A 22,325-nucleotide genomic window follows, 5' to 3' on the forward strand; every position below is an offset into this window, starting at 1 on the left:
CTATTTCTGACTAACACTGGGTATCAGGCATGGAGAAGGAAAAACCCCACAAAAATATCAGAAATTTCTCTGATGAACATACACATTAAAATGAAAACACATAAGACGGGAAATATATTACATCTAGATAATTCACCAAACTAAGACCAGAATAATTAATCCAGCGGTCCAATGTTTACTGAGTATGTACCTATTTATTGTGCCAGACATTGTTGCTCATTCAGTATTTGTTGAATAAAACTAGAAGCACAACAGTGAATCTCAAAATCTAAATTTAGAGACAAATGAAATTTAGCATGAATACTTTAGAAGCAGCTGCCAGAGCTGGAATGTCTAAGGGAGAGAAATGAAGGTATTAAATATCCAAAATGATGGCATGTGAGCCCTGAGAAAATTAAGGTACAGCTACAGGTAAAAAGCACAGAGCCAAAGAGGCAAAGTGAAAAAGACAGAGTCAGTGCTGTAATGATACCCCAAAGGAGAAGAAATTCCTACAAATTAGTCTGGGTGAAGAAAAGTTCTATCTTTAGACTGAAAGATCTAGAACCCAGAGTGGAGAATGGGAGGATCATCTGAAAGATCCAAGTTTCAATGACTAAATTTTCATTAATGTGTTATAAAACAATGACAGGCTTTAAAATCACTGCTTGCAACTATGCAAAAACAATAAAAGTAATTAAAAAAATTTTTTTAACATATTGATTTTAAAAGCTACTAGGGTGAAGAAATCTTAAGAGCCATATGTAACCCAGCTGGAATGCTTACAAAAAGATTAAACAATGATACAATGAAAACACTTGACTGAATATCTTTTTAAATGAATGCAGACTACCATTTACTAATAGTGCCATCATATGCAAATTACTTCACCTCTCTTCTGCTGAGTTTCTTCACAGCTCAGAGATAAGCTGAAAAACCAAATATATAGGTACCTAATTTATACAACTCACTTCATAAAAGTAAAATTTACATAAAATGTGCTGCACATATTTTAAGTGTACAGTTTGATGAGTTTGGACAAATGATACACCTGTGTAAGCACTGCTCCAATGCAGACACAACATTTCCATCACTCCTCTGCCTCCTCCTGTGGCTCCAAGCACCCCAACCCTAATCTTGCATAGTTCTGTTTGTCCTAGAATTTTATATAGATGTATAAAATTATATCCTCTTTTGTGCTAGCTTCTTTTGCTAAGTATAATGGCATTGAGGTTATTTTATGTATGAGTAGTTTGCTCCATTTTACTGCTGGATTGTATTCCATTGTGGGCATGTTGTTTCATGTATGATAGACATGTGAGTTGCTTCCAGTTTTTAAACTATGAATAAAACAGCTATGAACATTCATGCATAAGTCTTTGTGTAAATGTATGTTTTCCTGGCTGTTGGATAAATGGCTAGAAGTGGAAATCCTGTGTCATACGGTAAATAGATATTTCATTTACAAGAAACTGCCAAACTGTTTTCCAAAGTGGTTATAAGGTTTTCCAATGTATAAGGGTGCCAGCTGCTCTATACATCCTTGCCAACACATGGTGTCATCAGTCTTTAATTTTGGCAATGTAGTAAAATCTCAGTGGTTTTAACTTGCATTTCCCTAATAACTAAAGATACTGAATATCTTTCCATGTGCATACTGGCCATTCTTACATTTTCTTTTGAGAAACAAATGTTCAAGTCTTTTTGTTTAACTACTTATTATTGAGTTGTAAGATATTAAAAAAAAAAAAAAATACGGCCCAGGCTAGACACGGTGGCTCACATCTGTAATCCCAGCACTTTGGGAGGCCAAGGCAGGAGGATTGCTTGAGCTTAGGAGTTCAAGACTAGCCTGGGCAACATGGCGAAACCCCATCTCTACAAAAAATACAAAAACATTAGCCGGGCATAGAGGCGCATGCCTGTGGTCCTAGCTACTTGGTACGCTGAGGCAGGAGGATCGCCTGAGCCCAGGAGGTTTAGGCTGCAGTGAGCTGAGATCTTGCTCCAGCCTCGGCAACAGAGAAAGACTCTAAAAGTCCAGATACAAGTCCTTCGTCAGATGTATTAGGAATATTTTTTTCTGTAACATATCTTTGCATTCTTTGGGAAATGTTCTCCAAAGTCCAACTGACCAGCTGCTTTTCCTTTCTAATTTGTGGCCAAGGTCTTATTTATCGAAGAAAGCTTTGTCAGCTCAAAGTTCATGAACACTTGATCTTCTATACTTTCTTCTAGATGTTTTAGTTTTAGCTTCTGTGTATGCAGAAATGTTATAAAGAGCTTTCAGTGGTTATGAGGAGAGGGATTGCTGGAAATGATGGTGATGGTTGTGATATGTGCAGCTATCACAGTAGGGTGATTAGGGAAGGTCTGGAGACCCTGATCATAACAACGATTTCAGGAAAAGAAAATCTGCTAGTTAGAAAGAAGTAAAAACGTCAGGAAGAGCAATGTGTATGTGGTGAGAACAGCGGATGAAATCAGAAAAGTGGACAGAGATCTGAAAGATCATGAGAAGGACCTGAACAAGGAGTAATGGACCTAATCCATAGTTTCAAAAAGACAACAACTACTACAGGAGAATATGGGATGAAGGTGGCAAGTGAGCAGGCAGCATAAGAGGAAAGCAGTATCTGTCAAGAACCCACTCCAATAGTTCAAAGGAAATATAAGAGGTGGTAGCCAAGCAGTCAGTGTACATTTTGAAGGTACAGGTGACAATTTGCTGACAGATAAAGCTAGATGTAGGGTAAAAAAAGAAGAGTTAAGAGTAACTTCTAAGTTTCAGCCTTAGCAAATATGTGAATGATAATGCCATTACCTGAAATGGGAAAGACAGGAGAAGCAGCACTGTGGGTACGTAGGCAAGGTGGGGGTGTGTGTTACGGTTTGGACATATTTGAGCTGTTTACTAGAGATCCAAGTGGAGATGTTGAGTTGATAGTTGAATATGACTCTTAAAAGTCAGTGCAAAGCTTTTCGGGCTAAATGTACATTTGAATGCCATCAGCTCATAGAAGACATCCCCAAGGAAAAGGATACAGATTTTTAAAATGGACTGAGAAAAAGGCTGAGTGCTCCAAGACTTGAAGTGTAGGAGGCCCAGAAGGAATACAAAGCAAAGAAAAACAAAATAGTGAGGTGTCTCAGAAGCAAGTAGATAAAAAAAGTGTTTTAAGGATAGGCCAGGGATGGTGGCTCAAGTCTGTAATTCCAGCACTTTGGGAGGTCAAGGTGGATGGCTTGTCTAGGAGTTCAAGACCAGCCTGGGCATGAAGATGAGACCCTGTCTCTGCAAAAAATTAGCCTGGCGTGGTGGTGTGCACTATAGTCCCAGCTGCTGGGGAGGTGAGAGGACCCCTTGAGCCCAGGAGTCCAGGTGGCAGTGAGCTATGATTACACCACTGCACTCCAGCCTGGGCCAGAAAGCAAGACCCTGTCTCTAAAGATATATGCACATACAAAAGAAGGATGGAGAAATCAACTATGTCAATGACTGAGCTGAGATTTAAATGAGATGAAGACAAGAAAACTGAATTTGTCAAGATGGAAGTCATCACTGACTCTGATAATAATAGTTTCAAAGGTAGACTGGGAAAAGAAAGTATGCCCGGAGAGGGCTAATGAGAGAATGAGCAGCAAAAGACGGTAAGTATAAATAGTTCACTAAAAGAATTTCATTAGCCAGGCACGGTGGCTCACGCCTCTAATCCCAGCACTTTGGGAGGCCGAGGCAGGTGGGTCACGAGGTCAGGATATCGAGACCATCCTGGCTAACATGGTGAAACCCTGTCTCTACTAAAAAAAAACACAAAAAATTAGCTGGGCGTGGTGGCGGGCACCTATAGTCCCAGCTACTCAGGAGGCTGAGGCAGGAGAATGTCGTGAACCCAGGAGGCAGAGGTTGCAGTGAGCCGAGATCACGCCACTGCACTCCAGCCTGGGCGACAGAGCTAGACAAAAAAAAAAAAAAAAAAAAGGAATTTCACTGATGGAGAACAGAGAAATAGGGTAGACACTGCAATGGGATGGAAGGCAGTGGGATGGAGTAATGTAAAGAGAGAGGTTTTTGTGAAGTTGTTTTTCTTAAAATATAAGAGATAACATTATCATAAGTGGAAAAGGATACAAGGAACAAAGTAAAAAAGTGTCCTTAGCAGCAAAAACAATAGGAAGAAAAAGTATACGGGCAGTGAAATGGAAAAAAAAAGTTATCTCCTAGGTACTTCTTATTTTCTTAGTGAAACTTGAAGCATGCTTTATCAACTGAGAATGAAAATGAAAAGGATGAAGAGTAAGACATGTAAGAGTCACAAGGTAAAAAGTTAGTAACTGTCTCATAAAAGTTTCAAATAAAAAATTTGGTGTCTTTCCACCAAAACAAAAGGTCAAATAAAACCTATAATCCATAAACAAGCACTTAGTTAAAATTTACCTGCTGTGCAAGCAACTTTGGAGGTGGTGGCAGATGTGAAGATGTTCCACGTTCCTATTATAAAGAAGAAAGAATTATTCTTATTATTCTGGAGACAGTCTTGCTCTGTAGCCCATGCTGGAGTGCAGTGGCATGATCTTGGCTCACTGCAACCTCTGTCTCCCGGGGCCAAGCAATTCTCATGCCTCAGCCTGCTAAATACCTGGGATTACAGGCGCCCGCCACCACAACCGGGTAATTTTGCATTTTTAGTAGAGACAGGGTTTTGCCATGTTGGCCAGGCTGTTCTCGAACTCCTGACGATCTGCCTGCCTTAGCCTCCCAAAGTGCTAGGATACAGATGTGAGCCACCGCACCAGCCTGAAAGAATTACTTAAAAATAACCATAGAAGCCGGGCGCGGTGGCTCACGCCTGTAATCCCAGCACTTTGGGAGGCCGAGACGGGTGGATCACGAGGTCAGGAGATCGAGACCATCCTGGCTAACATGGTGAAACCCCGTCTCTACTAAAAATACAAAAAAATTAGCCGGGCACGGTGGCAGGCGCCTGTAGTCCCAGCTACTCGGGAGGCTGAGGCAGGAGAATGGCATGAACCCGGAAGGCGGAGCTTGCAGTGAGCTGAGATTGCGCCACTGCACTCCAGCCTGGGCGACAGAGCGAGACTCTGCCTCAAAAAAAAAAAAAAAACCATAGAAGAAACAATATATCTGCCGGGTGCGGTGATTCACACGTGTAATCCCAGCACTTTGGGAGGCCGAGGCAGGCGGATCGCCTGAGGTCAGGAGTTCAAGACCAGCCTGGCCAACATGGCAAAACCCTGTCTCTACTAAAAATACAAAAATTAGCCAGGCGTGGTGGCGGGCGCCTGTAATCCCAGCTACTCTGGAGGCTGAGACAGGAGAACTGCTTGAACCTGGGAGGCAGAGGTTGCAGGGAGCCAAGATCGTGCTACTGCACTCCGCCTGGGTGACAGAGCAAGACTCCATCTCAAAAAGCGAAAGAAAAAGAAAAGATATACCTATTAGAAATATTTCAGCCGGGCGTGGTGGCTCATGCCTGTGAGCCTAGCACTTTGGGAGGCCAAGGCGGGCAATCACAAGGTCAGGAGTGAGAGACCAGCCTGGCGAACATGGTAAAACCTGTCTCTACTAAAAATACAAAAATTAGCCAGGCATGGTGGCAGGAACCTGTAATCCCAGCTACTCAGGAAACTGAGGCAGAAGAATCGCTTGAACCTGAGAGGCAGAGGTTGCAGTGAGCCGAGATCACGCCACTGCATTACAGCCTGGGAGACAGATCAAGACTCCATCTCAAAAAAAAAAAAAAGAGATATTTCTGAATGTACTGATTTTCTCAATACCGTAAGATTACTAAACATCTTTCTCCTCTCTTTTTAAATAAAAGCATATCACTCACTACAAGATTACTTTCTATGGAATCACTCTGCTATTTCAATAAGGTTAGAATCTCAAATGCACTTCACAATAAAAATTTTTAGCCAGGCGTGGTGGCTCACGCCTGTAATCCCAGCACTTTGGGAAGCTGAGGCGGGTGGGTCATTTGAGGCCAGGAGTTCAAGACCAGGCTGGCCAACATGGTGAAACTCCATCCCTACTAAAAATACAATAATTACCTGGGTGTGGTGGTGCACCACTGTAGTCCCAGCTAGTTGGGAGGCTAAGACACGAGAATCTCTTGAGCCCAGGAGGTGGAGGTTGCAGTGAGCCAAGATCGCACAACTCCACTACAGCCTGGGTGAAAGAGTAAGGCTCTGTCTCAAGAGGGAAAAAAGAATTTTAGTCTAGCTGTTCTGGAATTCTGATCCAGCAAATCTGACTGAGGAGATCTATACTTCAAATTACTAAATTTTATTTATGTAAGCTCAATTCTTGTCTAGTGGCAAACTAAAAATATGAGATTTATCTTAAAAAAAGAAAATCTAAAATATAATGGAACAAAATATATGAAACATTCGCTTGCTAATATAAACTGTCACATAAACTGTCATATGACTGTCACAAAAAAAGTCAAAGACATCAAGACATATTCCATCTATTCCTCTATTCTTTCATGAAAAATTCTCATTCCCCATTATGCCAATAAGTAAAAAGTCACACAAAAAATTTATTAAAATGTTATTTTAAAAATTCATCTTTTTCAGGTTTCATAAATTTATTCTTCAATGGATCATCAATGCCTTAAGATTAAAACCCTCATATAGCATACATTTTTAAGTGGTTCTTACATAGCTCTCTTAGCTCTCTCCCGTATCAAACTACTTAGAATTTCTTGAATGTGCCATGTTTTCTCATACTTCTCTACATGTGTTTCCACTGCTTATAACAGCTATATTCCCTTTGTATACTGCCTAAATCATGCTTGTTTAAGAATGAGCTCAAGTACTTAGTCTTCTGCAGCCTTCTACCTTAAATGAATTCTCGAAGAACTTATTTTGTACCCTCTATGATTATGCCACTTAGCACACTGTAACTGCTTACTGACTTTTTTTCCTGTCAAGGAAACTGTTAGCTACCTGCTTTTAGCCCTCAGAAGGGACAAGTTCCTCCATCTATTTTGTATGAATCCAACAAATACATGCTAACTATACTGATTCCTTAATAAAGAGATAAGTGGACTCCCTTGAAAGTAGCCCTTTTTATTCCCAGTTTATAATGCAGCTTTTGCAACCATTTACCATCTCAGAAGTGGGATCAAACATCTGTTGCACACACATTTCCCTTCATTCACAATGTCCTTCAAAATGATTCAGACTTTAGATCTCCCTACTCACTATGTGATTTCCCTACAGATAGTGTACCATTCACACAAAAAGACTGACTAGTATTTAAGTATTCAATAAACCATAAAGCACTTCAGCAATGTTTATTTTATTTTAGAAAAATATTATCCCTACACTTTGCTATGACTGAGCTATATCGTAAGGTAAAAAAAGGTGAAGCTTTAGTTTTCACTTGATAATTTTAGCTACTGTATTGATAATTCTGGTTAAATGCAATAAAAATTATGATAGAGTCAAGACTATTTAAGAAAAAATACATGGTTTCCTTTTTCTAAGTCCCGTTCCACTCTGAGGTAAGAATAATTATCCACAGTATTACATAGTAATTACAATAAGGAGATCCTTGCAATAACAAGGATCTCCATGAGTCCAACAAACCTGATTAAATGAAGGTCCTTTCCCATAGGGAACCTTTGCTACTGATGGTTGGGCAGGTATTTGAGAAGATGATTTAGCGTTGGAAACTTCATCTGCTTCTTTTTTGTTTTCATTGTTTTCAGAGGCTTTTGAACTTTGATCCTCACTGAAAAATCAAAATGCAGAAGAAATAAAGTGGATCAACTGTATCATAAGTACATTATTTTTGCAATAAAAAAATTATTTCTGTATGGTTTCTGGGGTCGAAATGTATTAAGGAATGAGATGGGTGTGTGACCCATTAGTGCTAATTTGTTCTTTCAATAAATATATACTATGAAAGTGCAATACAGTAGTTGTCAAATCTAAACACACACGTCAGGCATATTTCCTGGCAAAATAATATAATCACATAATTTCCCATCTCCTCTACATAAGAAATATAATCCAAATATAACTGGGTAATATTGAAATTATTATTTAACTGCATTCTAATTTATTCTGATTTAATAAAAAGATAAATCAAACTACAGTATTTTTTCAAAGCCACAACAAATCACAGGTATCTCTTAAATGATCATAAAACAATGTTTGTCACAATGCCATAACTGAAAAATTATGCCAAATGTGCTTACAAACTTCCATATATTTTAAAAGCCCAACTTTTATGATATATAACCCATATATTCCTGACTGGTGCTCCAATATTCCAGAATGAAGGAAAAAGAAATAAAAAGCTCCCCATTTTCCAAGGCCCTAATGCAGTTTACTAAGTTTTAAGAAATCGAGGACCTGAAGCAGCTGTAGTAATCCAGGGAATTATTCTCCAATTTTGTAAATACGGATCAGGTCAAGCAAGTAACAGTTTAAAACTGTTCCTAATACCAGTTCTCAAAAGATCTCCAAACTAGGTGCCAAGCATCTAAATATCTTTTTTTTTTTGAGATACAGTCTTGCTCTGTCACCCAGACTGGAGTGCAGTGGCATGATCTTGGCTCACTGCAACCTCCGCCTCCTGGATTCAAGTGATTCTCCTGCCTCAGCCTCCTGAGTAGCTGGGATTACAGGCATGCACCACCACACCTGGATAATTTTTGTATTTTTAGTAGAGACAGGGTTTCACCATGTCGGCCAAGCTGGTCTCGAACTCTTGACCTCAAGTGATCTGCCTGCCTCGGCCTCCCAAAGCGCTGGGATTACAGATGTGAGCCACCGCACCCAGCCCTAAATGTTTTTAAATAAACTTTCTTGAGACGCATCAAATTTTAATTCCTTGATTAGCTGTATACTGTATTAATCTAGCTCATTAATCACCCTCTGTTCAGTAAAACTTCTGAGAATATATAAATTCTACAAATAAACAATTGTCTATTAATAAAGCCTCTCTGCATAAGTAGCTAATATTGTATCAACAAATTCATACTGTTATTAGTAAAAGATATCACAACTTACCTGTTATTCTCTTTAGGACTGTTACTTCCTTGTTCATCATCATCACTGAAATTCAGTTGCTCTGTATAATCTACTTCCATCTGAGCACCTATTAAATTAAGGAAAACTCAGACTGGCTGCTTGAAAGCATCTAACAATTTAAAGCACTTAATTAATTTTGCCTCTTACCTGCCCAACCTTCATCAGCTTCAGCATCTAGGTTATCAAATTTATCAAGCTCCTTCAGTTCTGATGCACTAAGAATGGATGGGCGTTCAGGCTCAGAGGCCCAGGAAGGAGGTGGGCCTCTTCCTCGAAGGCCTCTAACGAAAGGCAGGTCATGGAAAAGATACAAAAGTTTATGATACTAAACTGGGAGAATACTAAAAGATTGGAATTTAGTTCATTTCAACATTAGTGTTTTCTACACCAAGATACCTAATATGTTCTGCATTGACATGTGTATGAAAAAATTAATATTAATACGTAATTATAGGATAATACGTAACTCAAGTAACAGCTGATAAAGTTTTTAAGAATTCTCAAACATTTAAGACAAAACAAATATCTGCTAAAGGATAACGATATGAATAAAACTAACTTCAAAATATATATATAATTTTGAGGAAAATAATTCAACAGGATGTTCAAGTCTCATATAATATGCAAAAAAAAAAAAAAAAAAAAAAAAAGAAAAGAAAATGGGGAGTCCATAATATGAAAGGAAGAAGAGAAAAACAAGTGTCATCAATTTTAGGGCCAGGTTTTTCAGTTTTCTTTTTTTTTCTTTTTTTTTTTTTTTTAGACGGAGTCTTGCTCTGTCACTCGGGCTGGAGTGCAATGGCACAATCTCGGCTTGTTGCAACCTCCGCCTCCCGGGTTCAAGCAATTCTCCTGCCTCAGCCTCCCGAGTAGCTGGGATTACAGGTGCACGCCACGATGTCCGACTAATTTTTTGTACTTTTTAAATAGAAACAGGGTTTCACCATGCTGGCCAGGCTGGCCTTGAACTCCTGACCTCAGGCGAATCACCCACCTCGGCCTTCCAAAGTGCTGGGATTACAGGGGTGAGCCACTGTCCCTGGCCTGGTTTTCAGTTTTCAAAATCCTATGTAAATTAATTTAAATGCTTAAAAGAATGAATTATTTCTGTTCTGTCTTATAAGAGTTAGCCAATTATTTATTGATGACAACTGTACTGTGAGGAAAGGAAAATGATCAATTACACAGCTCAGAATCACACAATCCACTCAACCTTCAGGAAATCTTAACAAGCATATATTCCTTATAGACTTTAATCATTTAATAGCCTTACTTGTTTGTTTCAGATAAAGAAGGTGGGAATCTCATGGGACCATGTAGAGGAGGATATGTCATCCTCGGATACTGTTGAAACATCTGAATGAAGGAAACAAAAAATTTTGATAAATTTAGCAACCCAGTTATTTAAAAAAATTATATATATATATAAATCTGAGCCTAGGCCTGAAGTTATAATTTACAGAAACAATGATTAAAGTGAATAAAACTATTAATAACTGTTATCTGTTCATCCTCAATAGCAACACATTTCCAAGGCCAATGCTTCTACCAACTCTTTACAAATAGACTAGAGCACATCATATGAAAAACTTCTGTATTATATTAATAAAATTACATTAAAGTAACTGTATCAACAAGATATGTAATGTAAAATTACATTAAAGTAACTGTATCAATATATAAATTAAAGTAACTGTATCAACAGGATATGTACACACATGCACCCTAGCAAACAGCAAAGTGAAAATATTTGAAAAGCAAATGCTGTAGGCCTTCCTCCATAAGCAGGAGTAGAATAATGAGAGGCAGATTTGTGGATAAGGAGGATAACATCAGTCCCCAGCCCCAGCACCTCAAAAAGAAAAATGTAGGGGTGGCAGGGGTGGGGAAGAAGAACTCAGCTCAGATAAAACTAAGAGACAGTCCACAATCCAAGGAAGTGAGTTGGAAAAGGGGGACAGAGAGCTACCCAGAAATTTTCTATGGATATGGCATAGGTGAATTCTCAATCAAGTTACTGCACAGATGATCATTATAAACTGTCCCAAACAGGTCCAGATACTGTTCTCTGTAGGAACTTGGCTCTGGGAAACTAAACTTAAGAGAAAATATAAGATAGATTCTGAGAACAAATAACACCAAGGGATTCATCCGATGATTCTGAAGGGAAGAAGTGTCAAAGAATGGCTTGGTCATTGACTATATGCTTATATCCAAGTCAAATTATGTAAATAATAGGAAATTATATTACTGTAAAAACATAATTTATATCCTGAAATAGAAGACTAGTTTTTCTAAAAAGAAAGTAGTCACTGTGTGTTAGATAAGAAAATTACCTCACATTTGAAGTAAGGCTATGTTTATATGATTATGCTGTCTAAAGAAGAAATTTCTCAGCCAGGTGCAGTGGCTCATGCCTGCAATCCCAGCACTTTGGGAGGCTGAAGCGGGTGGATCATGCAGTCAGGAGATGGAGACATCCTGGCTAACGTGGTGAAACCCTGTCTCTACTAAAAAATACAAAAAAATTAGCTAGGTGTGGTGTGCGTGCCTGTAATTCCAGTTACTCAGGACGCTGAGACGCAACAATCACTTGAACCCAGGAAGCAGAGGTTGCAGTGAGCTGAGATCGCACCACTGCACTCCAGCCTGGCAACAGAGTGAAACTCCGTCTTTTAAAAAAAAAAAAAAAAAAAAAAAAAAGGAGAAGAAATTTCTCTTAAGTCAGGTCGATGCAATGTTAATTCAGTCAAGCAACAGCTGAAACTCAGCTGGGGAAACTTTGAGGGATACTCTGGAGAATTTTCAGTTGCATCACACTTCTATACTGAAGTTAATAAAGACACTACTGGAGGCATATGTTCATAGCTAAAGTTGCATTAAATCCTTCATCTGGTCATTCCAGGCATAATTTCATGTGGTCTTAAAAAACGCTTAAAGTCTAGGAATTTGCCAGAAAATTCATTTTAGAAACAAATTTTAAATTCTCAGTATACAGTAGTGATATTTAGATGTTTTTGTTAATTAATGGAACACTTTATTCAAATATAATCACTGATGAAAGTGGGAATGATGCCCACGTGGTCTCTCCTCTTTCCTATCCTACCCTCTCACCTGAAAGTTCAGGGGTCTTTGGTAGCACAATTTGAAAACGATTAGAAAAAAATTGGGTATAAATCATTTTTCTAGGCCACGTCAGCATACTCCCAATTTCTTTTAGGAAAACATTTAACGGCCAGGCACGGTGGCTCACGCCTGTAATCCCAGCACTTTGGGAGGCCGAGGCGGAAGGATCACCTGAAGTCAGGAGATCGAGACTAGCCCAGCCAACACGGTGAAACCCTGTCTCTACTAAAAATACAAGAATTAGCTGAGCGTGGTGGCGTGCCCCTGTAATCCCAGCTACTTGGAAGGTTGAGGCGGGAGAATCGCTTGAACCTGGGAGGTGGAGGCTGCAGTGAGCCGAGATGGTGCCACTGCACTCCAGCCTAGGTGTCAGAGCGAAAAACATTTAACAAGTAATTGTATTTAATCATTCATTTCCCTCTGTTAGTCTAGAATGATTAAAAAATAGTAATGTATATGCTTACTTTGGCAGCAAAATTGGAACAATACAGAGAAGATTAGCACAGCCCCCGCATAAAAATAACATACAAATTCATGAAGCATTCCATATTTTTAAATAAAAACAACAATGTGAAGGAATGGAAAGTATGATGGATATTTAGGATTCAAACATTAGGAGTTAAACAACAAACTAAATAAATATGACCTAGATTTTTGTTTCCTATGAGAGTAATGAGTCTTCTGGAAAACTAAATGGATGTATCCAGGCACATGTGACTTGCTTTACAACTTTACATTGGGCTGACAGTAAACAAAGAATGAGGGCACCAAATCTAACTAATAATTTTGAAAATGTGGTGGGAGGGCAGGGGCGGGTGCCAGAGTATATATTAAATGAAACTAAAGATAGAATCAACAAAATCCAAGATCTGAGGAACTTCACAGGTTAACAAATTATAACAGATAAGCTCCAAAGGAAACAGGAGATGGAGATATCTATAGGTACCAAGATTCTTAAAAGAAATATGAACCAATGTCAACAAATGGATGTTGCCTGGATCCTAATTATGAGACAATTACTGGAATACTAACATAATATTTGAGAATATCAAGGAATTAGTTTTCTTTTTACGTATAACAGCATTGCAAACTTTCTCCCCAAGTCTTTATCCTTTAAAATAGAACTTAAAATATTTACTGATGAAGTATCTTTGATTTGCTTTAGTAATCCAAAGTGGTAGGAAAAGAGCGGGCATGGTGACTCACGCCTATAATCCCAGCACTTCGGGAGGCTGAGGCGGGTGGATCACTTGAGGTTAAGGAGTTCAAGACCAACCTTGTCAACATGGCAAAATCCTGTCTCTACTAAAAATATAAAAATTAGCCAGGTATGGTGGCGGGCGGCTATAATTCCAGCTACTCAGGAGGCTAAGGCTAGGTTAATTGCTTGAACCTAGGAGGCAGAGGTTGCAGTGAGCCGAGATCATGCCACTGCACTCCAGCCTGGGTGACAGAGCGAGACTCTGTTTCAAAAAAAAAAAAAAAAAAAAAAAGTGGTAGGAAAAGAGGCAGATTCATTGCACTGTTATCTTTATTTTTGTACATGTTTAAAATTTTCCATTAAAAAAAGTTTAAAGGCCAGGTGAGGTGGCTCATGTCTGTAATCCCAACACTCTGAGTGGCCAAGGTGGGCAGACTACTTGAGGCCAGGAGTTCAAAACCAGCCTTGCCAACATGGCAAAACTCCATCTCTACTTAAAAAAAAAAAAAAAAAAGCCAGGTGTGGTGGCACATGCCTGTAATTTCAGCTACTCGGGAGGCTGAGGCACAAGAATTGCTTGAACCCACCGGGCAGAGGTTGCAGTGAGCTGAGATCATGCTACTATACTCCAGCCTGGGTGAAAGAGCAAGACTCTATCTCCCAAAAAAAAGAAGAAAAAAAAATGAAAAAATATTAAAAGTACACAAATAAAAACTTTGAAACTACAGCAAGTGTTCTTTATCTTTTTTTCCATGAACCATCCCTTTGGCAGTCTGATGAATCCTATGGCCCTACTCTCAGGAAAACATTTTAAATGCATAATGTAAAATACAAAAATATTGCAAAGAACAATTATATTAAACAGAATTTTAGTGTAATTGTTCTCTGTATTTACAAAATAAATCTGTGGTATGGTAATGTACATGCTTCTTTATTAGATCATTATCTATGGGTCTAATAATTATTTTGAAGTAATGCTGAACATAATGTGATATGAAAATATCTACAATCCCTGTTAATAATAAAGATACTGCTGATACTCCTGTGATTTGTTTCCTAACTGGTACAACTACACTTAACCAAATAAAACAGCTAGGTGTTTTTGCTAAGAAACACTGTGTGGTAACCAGTTTCCTGGATAGCCCAAATGATCTCTATCTTCTGGTGTTTACACCATGTGTAGTCCCTTCTCACAATATACCATAGAATAAAAGAGAATGCTGATTTTTAGTTAGATGTTAATGAAAATAAAGACCTAAACTTTTCCCTATAACAATTCGCTCCTTGGACCCCAGATCAAAAACCACTTGTTTGACTGCTTGTTCATTTAACAATACTCACATAAGGAGGCATCATAGCTCTATATTGGGAAGCGAGAGCAGCCTGCTGTCCATTCAGTTTAGCCTGTGGAGGACCACAAGCTATCCTCTTTTCCACCACTTTGAGGATATCATTTTGCTCTGATGTTCCAGCTGTGCTTTCATCCTGGCCAGGGAGCTTTTCATCTTGATCAGATGACGAAGGTGAGCCAGCAGCCTTACCACCATCTCTCCAACAAGCAACATCTAGTACGAAGGCAGAGAAAAAAAGGAAAAAGATAAAAATCTGAAAATGGAACAAAGTGAAACCAAACCAGGAACATTTCAGGAAAATGAAAGTAAGTAAGCAGAGTGAAAGAGCAGGAAAAGTCTAATCCAGGTCCTACTAATGCTTTCAAGTTGTTTGGGTAGTAGTGGCTTCCAAAGTGGAGAGGATGTACCTCAGAGGGTGTCACCATAAGCAAATACTGGGGTGGGAGAAGAAAATATTAGAACTTCTCTATGAAGCTTTATCAATATTTGGTGTAGAGATTAAAATCACTGTTCTCCGTATATCAGATGGCCATGCTTCAGAGTGACACACCTGAGGTTTCCTGAGGGAAGGAAGATGGGACTTCTACAATCTGGAAGGGTTGACAGTGATATTCTCATTTGTCTGTTTCCAGTATATCATTGCCAGTTACAGATGCCCCCAAGTGAACAGATTGCGTGAAATTATCTGGTGTAATTACACTTAACCAAATAAAACAGCTAGGTGGTTTTGCTAAGAAACACTGCATGGTAACCAGTCTCCTGGATAGCCCAAATGATCTTTATCTTCTGGTATTTACGCTAAGTGTAGTCCCTTCTCACAACATAGCAGGGTTGGTCTGTGTAACCTGTAGAATACAGCAGAAGTGATACCATGTCTCTCTCCAGATTAAGTTATTAAAGACTGTAGGCTTCTGTCTTGGGTGGAGGGTGTCTGTCTCTCATCATTTATTCTGCAGAAGCCATGTCATAAGCAGCCCCACTAAGAGACCATGAAACTAAAGAGCCAACAGCTACACCAGTCAGTTTGGAAGTACAGCCCCAGTCAAGTCAGCTTCAGACAGCTTCATTGCAGCTTTGAGAGAGAGTCCCTTGGCCAGAACCTCAAGCTAAGCTGATCCTGGATTCCTGACCTTCAGATACAGTGAGATATCATAAGTATAGCTCAGTTTGTTGTTTTACATTGCTAAATTTGTTTTGCAGCAATAGACAACTGGTGAAAATTCAACTGAACAAAAAAATAGAGGAGTCAGCACATCTATTTCTAATACAAATGCACCAACCACATTATGATGCTTGAAAAATAAGATTTAGATTTATTTAGATCTGACAAGAGCCAAAAAATGTGAAATACATCAGGTTATTAGAAATATGGAATTTGTAAACACTTCTGTCATAGACGAACCTCCCCATGTAAACAAGGTCCTTTAAGATACTTGGTAATGACAATATGAAGCTATCACAATTAAGAAGACATTTAAAAATCTTTCAAACATTTTATACTTCTATTTTTAGTTTTTGCTTTGTAATGTACATAAACTATCCCTCACTATCCAAAATTATGTTTCCTCAGTTTGAGCTCAGAAAGTGAGGAATCACCGAATATTAATACAGTAGTAAGTAAATAGTTATATATTAGAGAAGCTTGCTCAAAAACTAATATAAAGAAGTCCAAATATTGGTATACATGAAAGTCACCTGGACATCTTGTTAAAATGTAGATTTTGATTTCGTAAGTTGGATGCAAGGCCCAAGATTACACATTTCTAACATGTTCTCAAGTTATAGTGATACTGTCAGTGCAAAAATCACACCTGAGTAGCAAGTGACTATAGTACAGAGTCTGCCTTTTCAAACTAGGCAAATAATATATACAACAGCAAGCAGGAGGTTGGATTGCAAGATAATACACAAATATGATCTCATTTTGTATTAAAGAGAAAGTACTCTTACTTGGTGGACGTAAACTGGGTCCAGGTCCATAGTTGTCATCATTTGTTTCCTTTTCTTTTTTTTCCTGATCCCCAGCTGCCTGCAGGCTGGGAAATTCTTGCTGAAACTGACTATTCACTTGGATTCCTGTAGATTTTTTTAAAAAAACATTAAAGGTAACTTTTATACTGAAGATAATACAAACCACCCTCCCAGGGAAGAGCTCTCTGCCTCTTTCTCATAAATTATTCCACATTTCAGTGATGACTGTTCATAGCCATAAAACTTTAAAATTCATCTAGACTCCTTTGAAAAGCTAATGATCAGCCATGAGGAGATGAAAGTCTAAGACGGTAATCTACCAGTACCATTCCAGAGGACTCATTTAAGATGACCATGCAAGTGAAGAGCTTCTCGTTTCTCTTTCATCATGACTCCTTACATTTTCAATACACATCAAATTCCTTTGCTAAGAATTCTCAGAATTCATTCAAATCATATTACTGAAACAGTGTTTGATGAATAAAGACTCCAAGATCAAGATGAGGCTAAAATGCCTTTATTTGATTTACTGCTTCATTTGCTGTACTTTGATTTAATTTACAGCTGAGATTATTACACCTCACCATTCACCCAACTTCCTATCTACCTATTTTTTATACTTCTATAAATTAAAAGAGCTAGTTTTATTAGCTTGAGGGCCCAGATTGGTTCTTCCATAGAATGTTTTATAGACAGTTCCTGTTTTGAAAGTGGGAAAACTAAATTCTGCTGGGGATTCCATCATTCCTTGGGGGAAAGGGGAATATTACAGCAGTGGTGCTTTATGGCTACTTTCTAGCTCTTCTCCTCTCAGGAAATCGTGGCAGCATGTCTGAAACAGGAGAGGTTGGGGACACAGATGAAAAATGAGTATGGTTTCTAACAATCTATGCGATGGCTGGATACTTTGAAGGTACAAGCTTTGCTTGGATATGTAGAGGTAAAGATAAAATAATGTGGGGCAGAGGGTATCTTAAAGACTCCTTTTCTTAACCAATATCATTGACTCATACACGGCTTTTGACATTGGAATTTAGCTAGCCCAAGAGATTTTTTAAAAAACCTTTTTAAGAGCCTCGAGTATATCCTTTAACAATGCTTTATGACTCTACCAAAACACAGTTCACCCCTTATCTCCTGCATGGCTGTTCAGTAACTATCAAGCCTAGGCAGTTTCCCCAACTAATGTCCACTTACCATCTCCTTGCCCACCTTGCTTGTTACTGGCCCATGATTTGGGAGCAGGTGCTACTTCTGGGGGAGCTGCAACCCCAGGTTTTGGCTGTGCTGGTGGCACTTCTGGTGTTCTTAAAAAAAATATGAATCCATTATTTCAGATACTGTATGTTTAAATAAAATCAATATTATATTTAAGGTAAACCTGTGCACAAATTATTTTGGCTATACGTTTATTCATTGGTGAATCTCCTATGAATGTTTTCTCTCTGCAACATTCCTTTAAATGAATTATGGCTATTTTTATTGTCTTTCATCTCTGCCTTTGAATAACCCAATGAGATGAGTTTTGCTTGTTTTCCATTTTGTTTAAAACACACACACACACACTTTTAATTAAACACAGTTACCAAATATCTGTTTTGAAGAAGTGAACACTTATAATTAAAAATGGCAGTATAAACATACATACAGTCCGGACTGGTGAAATTAGTTGAGGGCTAAAGCTAAGCAAACTCTTCACTTGGCAGTCAACAGGATCACCACTGTACTTATTACTGTTATTCAAAGAGTTAACAGCAACCTGCCTAATGCATTCACATGAGTAAAAGGTATTTTGAAAGGGTGTACAGTTTTATTCAATTCTTGTAATGAGGTAATGCTTAAAAATAAGAAAGTAGTTAAGAGGCTCACAAAATGCAATGTATTTCTGGGACACTCATACCTATAACTGACTCATTACTATAAAATAATTTTACTACAGCTAACAAGCATTTAAGTATCTGATACATTACTACAGAAGTAGTCAAATTTACTATATAAATCTCCCCAGGCAGGAGTATAGAATTTTGATAAGAGATAGACAAGAAAACATCAAGTATCCAAAGGCTTGTCTTCTTTTTTTAAAATTACCACTATTTAGGCTTGGTCATTCAATTAGCTAAGAGCTTGGCAAAATCCTTGACACACAGAAGTCTAAATTTGTTGAAAGAACGATGACTAAGATGGACGCTATTAACTCTATCCTAGCTTTCTTGCTACAGTATATACAAATTATTACTTGAGCACCTATGAAACATCAGGCAGTTTCAATGCTAGAGATACACAGTCAATTGGCAGACAGACATCCTTAGTATCATGGAATTTAGGTATCGGAGTCAACTCTTAATCATATTGGAAAGGGAATACCTGATTTGGTGGTAGTATGAGAGGGGGGAGCCTAATAAAGGCTATGACATAAGCAAGGTTGTGATTCCCAATTGTGTCATCTGTTCTACCCTGACAAATTGAAATACTTTTAATAGGGAAAATTAACCAAAAGTTACTATAGTCAAAAGACTTTAAAGAGTATAAAATATGTAATATGTTAATACAGACAGCATAACACTTAGCAAATAGCAGGTACTCAAACATAAGTTGCCTACAAAGAAAGGGGAAGGGCTTCATTCTTTAACAAACTTTGACTCACTTCTCTTCTTCATGTTGATCTTGTTTTGATGCCCACCCTGTGCCATCTTTAGGTACAATGTTTACATTAGGATCATTGCCTTTGTTTTCTGCTTTAAGACTTGGGAGGTTAGCAGGTGGAGGCATACGCCGTGAAATACCGACTTTTCCAAGACTCTGTAATCCATGTCGAGCTGCAACTAAAGATCAATAACATCAACTTCCTTAGAACATCTATTTTATTACCCATTTTATTCCTCAAACAATATAGAAAAACAATAGGAATTAATGCAACCCCTGAATGATTTTCATTCATGTATTTTAAGATAATTTTAAAACTAAGCTACACACCTGCAACACAATTCAGTGTAGAAATCAAGCCATTTAACAGCATTTAACAGATTCCTTAAAAATTTTAACAATGCAATTAAACACACTACAGAAAACATTGATAATGCTGACATTTTTTCAGAGAATCTATTTCAAACTCAAAACTTAGAATGTTAGAGAATAAATGTATTGACTTTATGTTCATAAAGAATACTGTTAATATGCCATGCATGATTTTCAGTTTTCACTATATTCACTAGGTCACAGTATCTCACACACACACACACACACACACACACACACGAAACATAGGACTTTCTCTAGTCTATAACTAAAAAGACACTAAATTCCCACTAATATATAGGTCTGTGCCTATCAATCTCATTGACTGAGTTTCCCCTTTAGAGCCATACAGTTCCACCTTTTTTCTGCTGACAACAGAGAAAAACAAAAATATTTTTAAAGGGCTCTATGAAAGTATAAACTTTCAATTATAAGATATTTATCACATATCCTCTGAAAAATGTGTGCATGCATAAAAAAGCAAATGTAAATAGCGTTGTATTAACTTGGGTACATCCTAGCTTCTCATAGCAGCAGGTGTATCACTTATAGTAACAAAACAAACCATGAAAAACGTTAAGTGTCACTTGATTTTACTCACCTGTGGTTTTCTGTGTTTCTAATGATTTCCCCTTGTAAGTATTAAATAAACTGAGTGTTGCATACTTTTTCCCATCCTTTGCTTTTGTGCTCTGGCCTGACTTCTCCGACATTTCGGTGGAAACTCATCGAGTCCAAAACCTCCTGCCACACCCCTTAAAACCCCAGTCCTTAAGATGTACATAAGAAAGAAAAATAAGGATGAAAAACTCAGTAAATTCAAATGTTCACAGAAATTCTGAAAAAACTTCCCATATCAATGATAATTTCATAGAACTTTTTAACTGTCAAATTCCAATAACCAATACACAAAAAATTGATCATAATAAGCTATCATGCACTTGTGAAACATATCAGTTATATATGGTTTATAACTGCTTAACTCTATCATAGAGAATATGGGTTACAATTCCATGCTGTCGTGAATAGTTAAAACACAGTGAACCCATTGAGACTGTCTATTTTAAAAAGATACTATTATCCAATTTAATATGCTTGAAATGACTGACACATCAACCTATGCACATGGAATCCAAATGACAGGAGGACATCTTCATTCCCCTACACATTACATCCCTGTATCATCAGGCAATATGTGCCCAACAAAGCTCTATTAATTTAACAGTTTAGAACAGAAACAACATTCTATGTTCTCCTCATTTTGTAAAAGGTAAAACATCTCACAAACACAAGGTATATAAAAATAACCTATTTCATCGCTGCGGACTAAATATTCAAAAAATAGTATGCATTTTTTTCAAGGCATATATAAAGTTCCCTTACGTATGAGAAGTTGTTAGAAATAAATAACATTTTCATAAGCATTCAAATACAAAGAGAATCCTCACCTTTAGAGCTAATGTACCCTCATCTTGGTGATGTACCCTAACTTGGTCTATTAATAGATAGGAGAAAAAGACAAATTATGTCTCATACTATTTCCCTTCAATTTAATGAACTTGTAGACACATATCAACCTAAGGGTTGTTTTTGTTTTTGTTTTTGAGGGGTTATTGTAGCAGCAGGGTAGGGGATGGCTAATTCTACCATAGAAATGATCAATAGCTGAAAACATTGAGAACTGAAACACGGGAGCCAAAGATAGTATAGAATAGGTATACCATGCAAAAAGCATCAAAGTAAAGCCTATATCCACTTTACTTTTATAAATTTCATTTCATCCATTAGTTTTGTATTTGTCAATTACAGAATCAGCAGAGATGTCATTTTATATGCATGTAAAATGCCACCCAATGTTTGCATAGTTCCAAAAAATTTATCAGGCATTCTCACATCTATTATCTCATTTCAGTCTAACAACTTTACAATGTAGTTACTGTCTTGATTTTTACACATAAAGACTAAATTAGATTGAATTTGAAACTAGGGTGTCAGGTTCAATCCATTACACTATGCTGCCTCCTCCCACATAACAGTGTAGATAACCATTTCGCTTTTCATGTATACATTTACAATAAACCATCTTTCCTTGAGACAACCGACAACCTGAAAAAAGACTGACCTGCAACCAAAAGGACTACACTAATACAATTTGCTACTATATGTATAAGAATGTATACAATTAATTATACCCCAAGAGCGCTAATGATGATGATGTTGTGAAAAGAGAATGTACTACCAAAATCTATCCTATTGGCAAATTTACTGGTAATACGTACAAAGATATAGAAAGAATATTCATCTACAGTGACAAAAGAGGACAGTAAATATTCACTACCTGACAAAATTAAAATTCAAAGAGCTTTTTCATCAGGTGAAAAAAAAAGGAACTGATGTATCAAGAAAAATAGTCAACTTGCTCAAGTTATTTAACTAAGGATCCTCAAATCTTGGACTTTTCTGAACACCATTATTACTTAAGCAACACTCTTGGTGAAGACCCTTTCTGTACATTACAGAGAAAGCAACATCATGAGAAAAGAACTCCTTAAACTTCCTAGGAGCAAATCTCCAAACCAACCTGTATCTAACATCCAACCTTTCCTTCCTAC

At 37.7% G+C, this 22,325-nt stretch overlaps 1 protein-coding gene and 1 non-coding gene across 13 annotated transcripts in view; one reads left to right on the plus strand and one right to left on the minus strand.

The window, feature by feature from the left end:
- PRRC2C (proline rich coiled-coil 2C) overlaps positions 1–22,325 on the minus strand; it is a 109,592-nt gene that overhangs the window by 62,668 nt on the left and 24,599 nt on the right. For 8 of the 12 annotated variants that reach the window (XM_032160996.2, XM_032160993.2, XM_032160999.2 and 5 more), the window contains exons 2-11: positions 20,315–20,483; positions 19,343–19,520; positions 17,896–18,005; positions 16,678–16,803; positions 14,717–14,940; positions 10,322–10,404; positions 9,196–9,329; positions 9,028–9,115; positions 7,597–7,741; positions 4,418–4,471 (exon numbers count right to left, since the gene is read on the minus strand). In XM_032160996.2, coding sequence (XP_032016887.1) covers positions 4,418–4,471; positions 7,597–7,741; positions 9,028–9,115; positions 9,196–9,329; positions 10,322–10,404; positions 14,717–14,940; positions 16,678–16,803; positions 17,896–18,005; positions 19,343–19,520; positions 20,315–20,426 — 1,254 coding nt within the window. In that variant the 5' untranslated portion in view covers positions 20,427–20,483. The remainder of the gene's footprint in view (positions 1–4,417; positions 4,472–7,596; positions 7,742–9,027; positions 9,116–9,195; positions 9,330–10,321; positions 10,405–14,716; positions 14,941–16,677; positions 16,804–17,895; positions 18,006–19,342; positions 19,521–20,314; positions 20,484–22,325) is intronic. The other 4 variants (XM_032161003.2, XM_032160998.2, XM_032160994.2 and 1 more) reach the window with 2 other exon arrangements.
- LOC116473948 (U6 spliceosomal RNA) lies at positions 12,625–12,728 on the plus strand. Its single transcript, XR_004249510.1, has one exon. It is a non-coding gene; the product is annotated as a U6 spliceosomal RNA (small nuclear RNA).

The sequence above is a fragment of the Hylobates moloch genome, unplaced genomic scaffold (assembly GCF_009828535.3).
Source record: "Hylobates moloch isolate HMO894 unplaced genomic scaffold, HMol_V3 SCAFFOLD_8, whole genome shotgun sequence".
In the NCBI taxonomy this organism is placed as follows: domain Eukaryota; kingdom Metazoa; phylum Chordata; class Mammalia; order Primates; family Hylobatidae; genus Hylobates; species Hylobates moloch.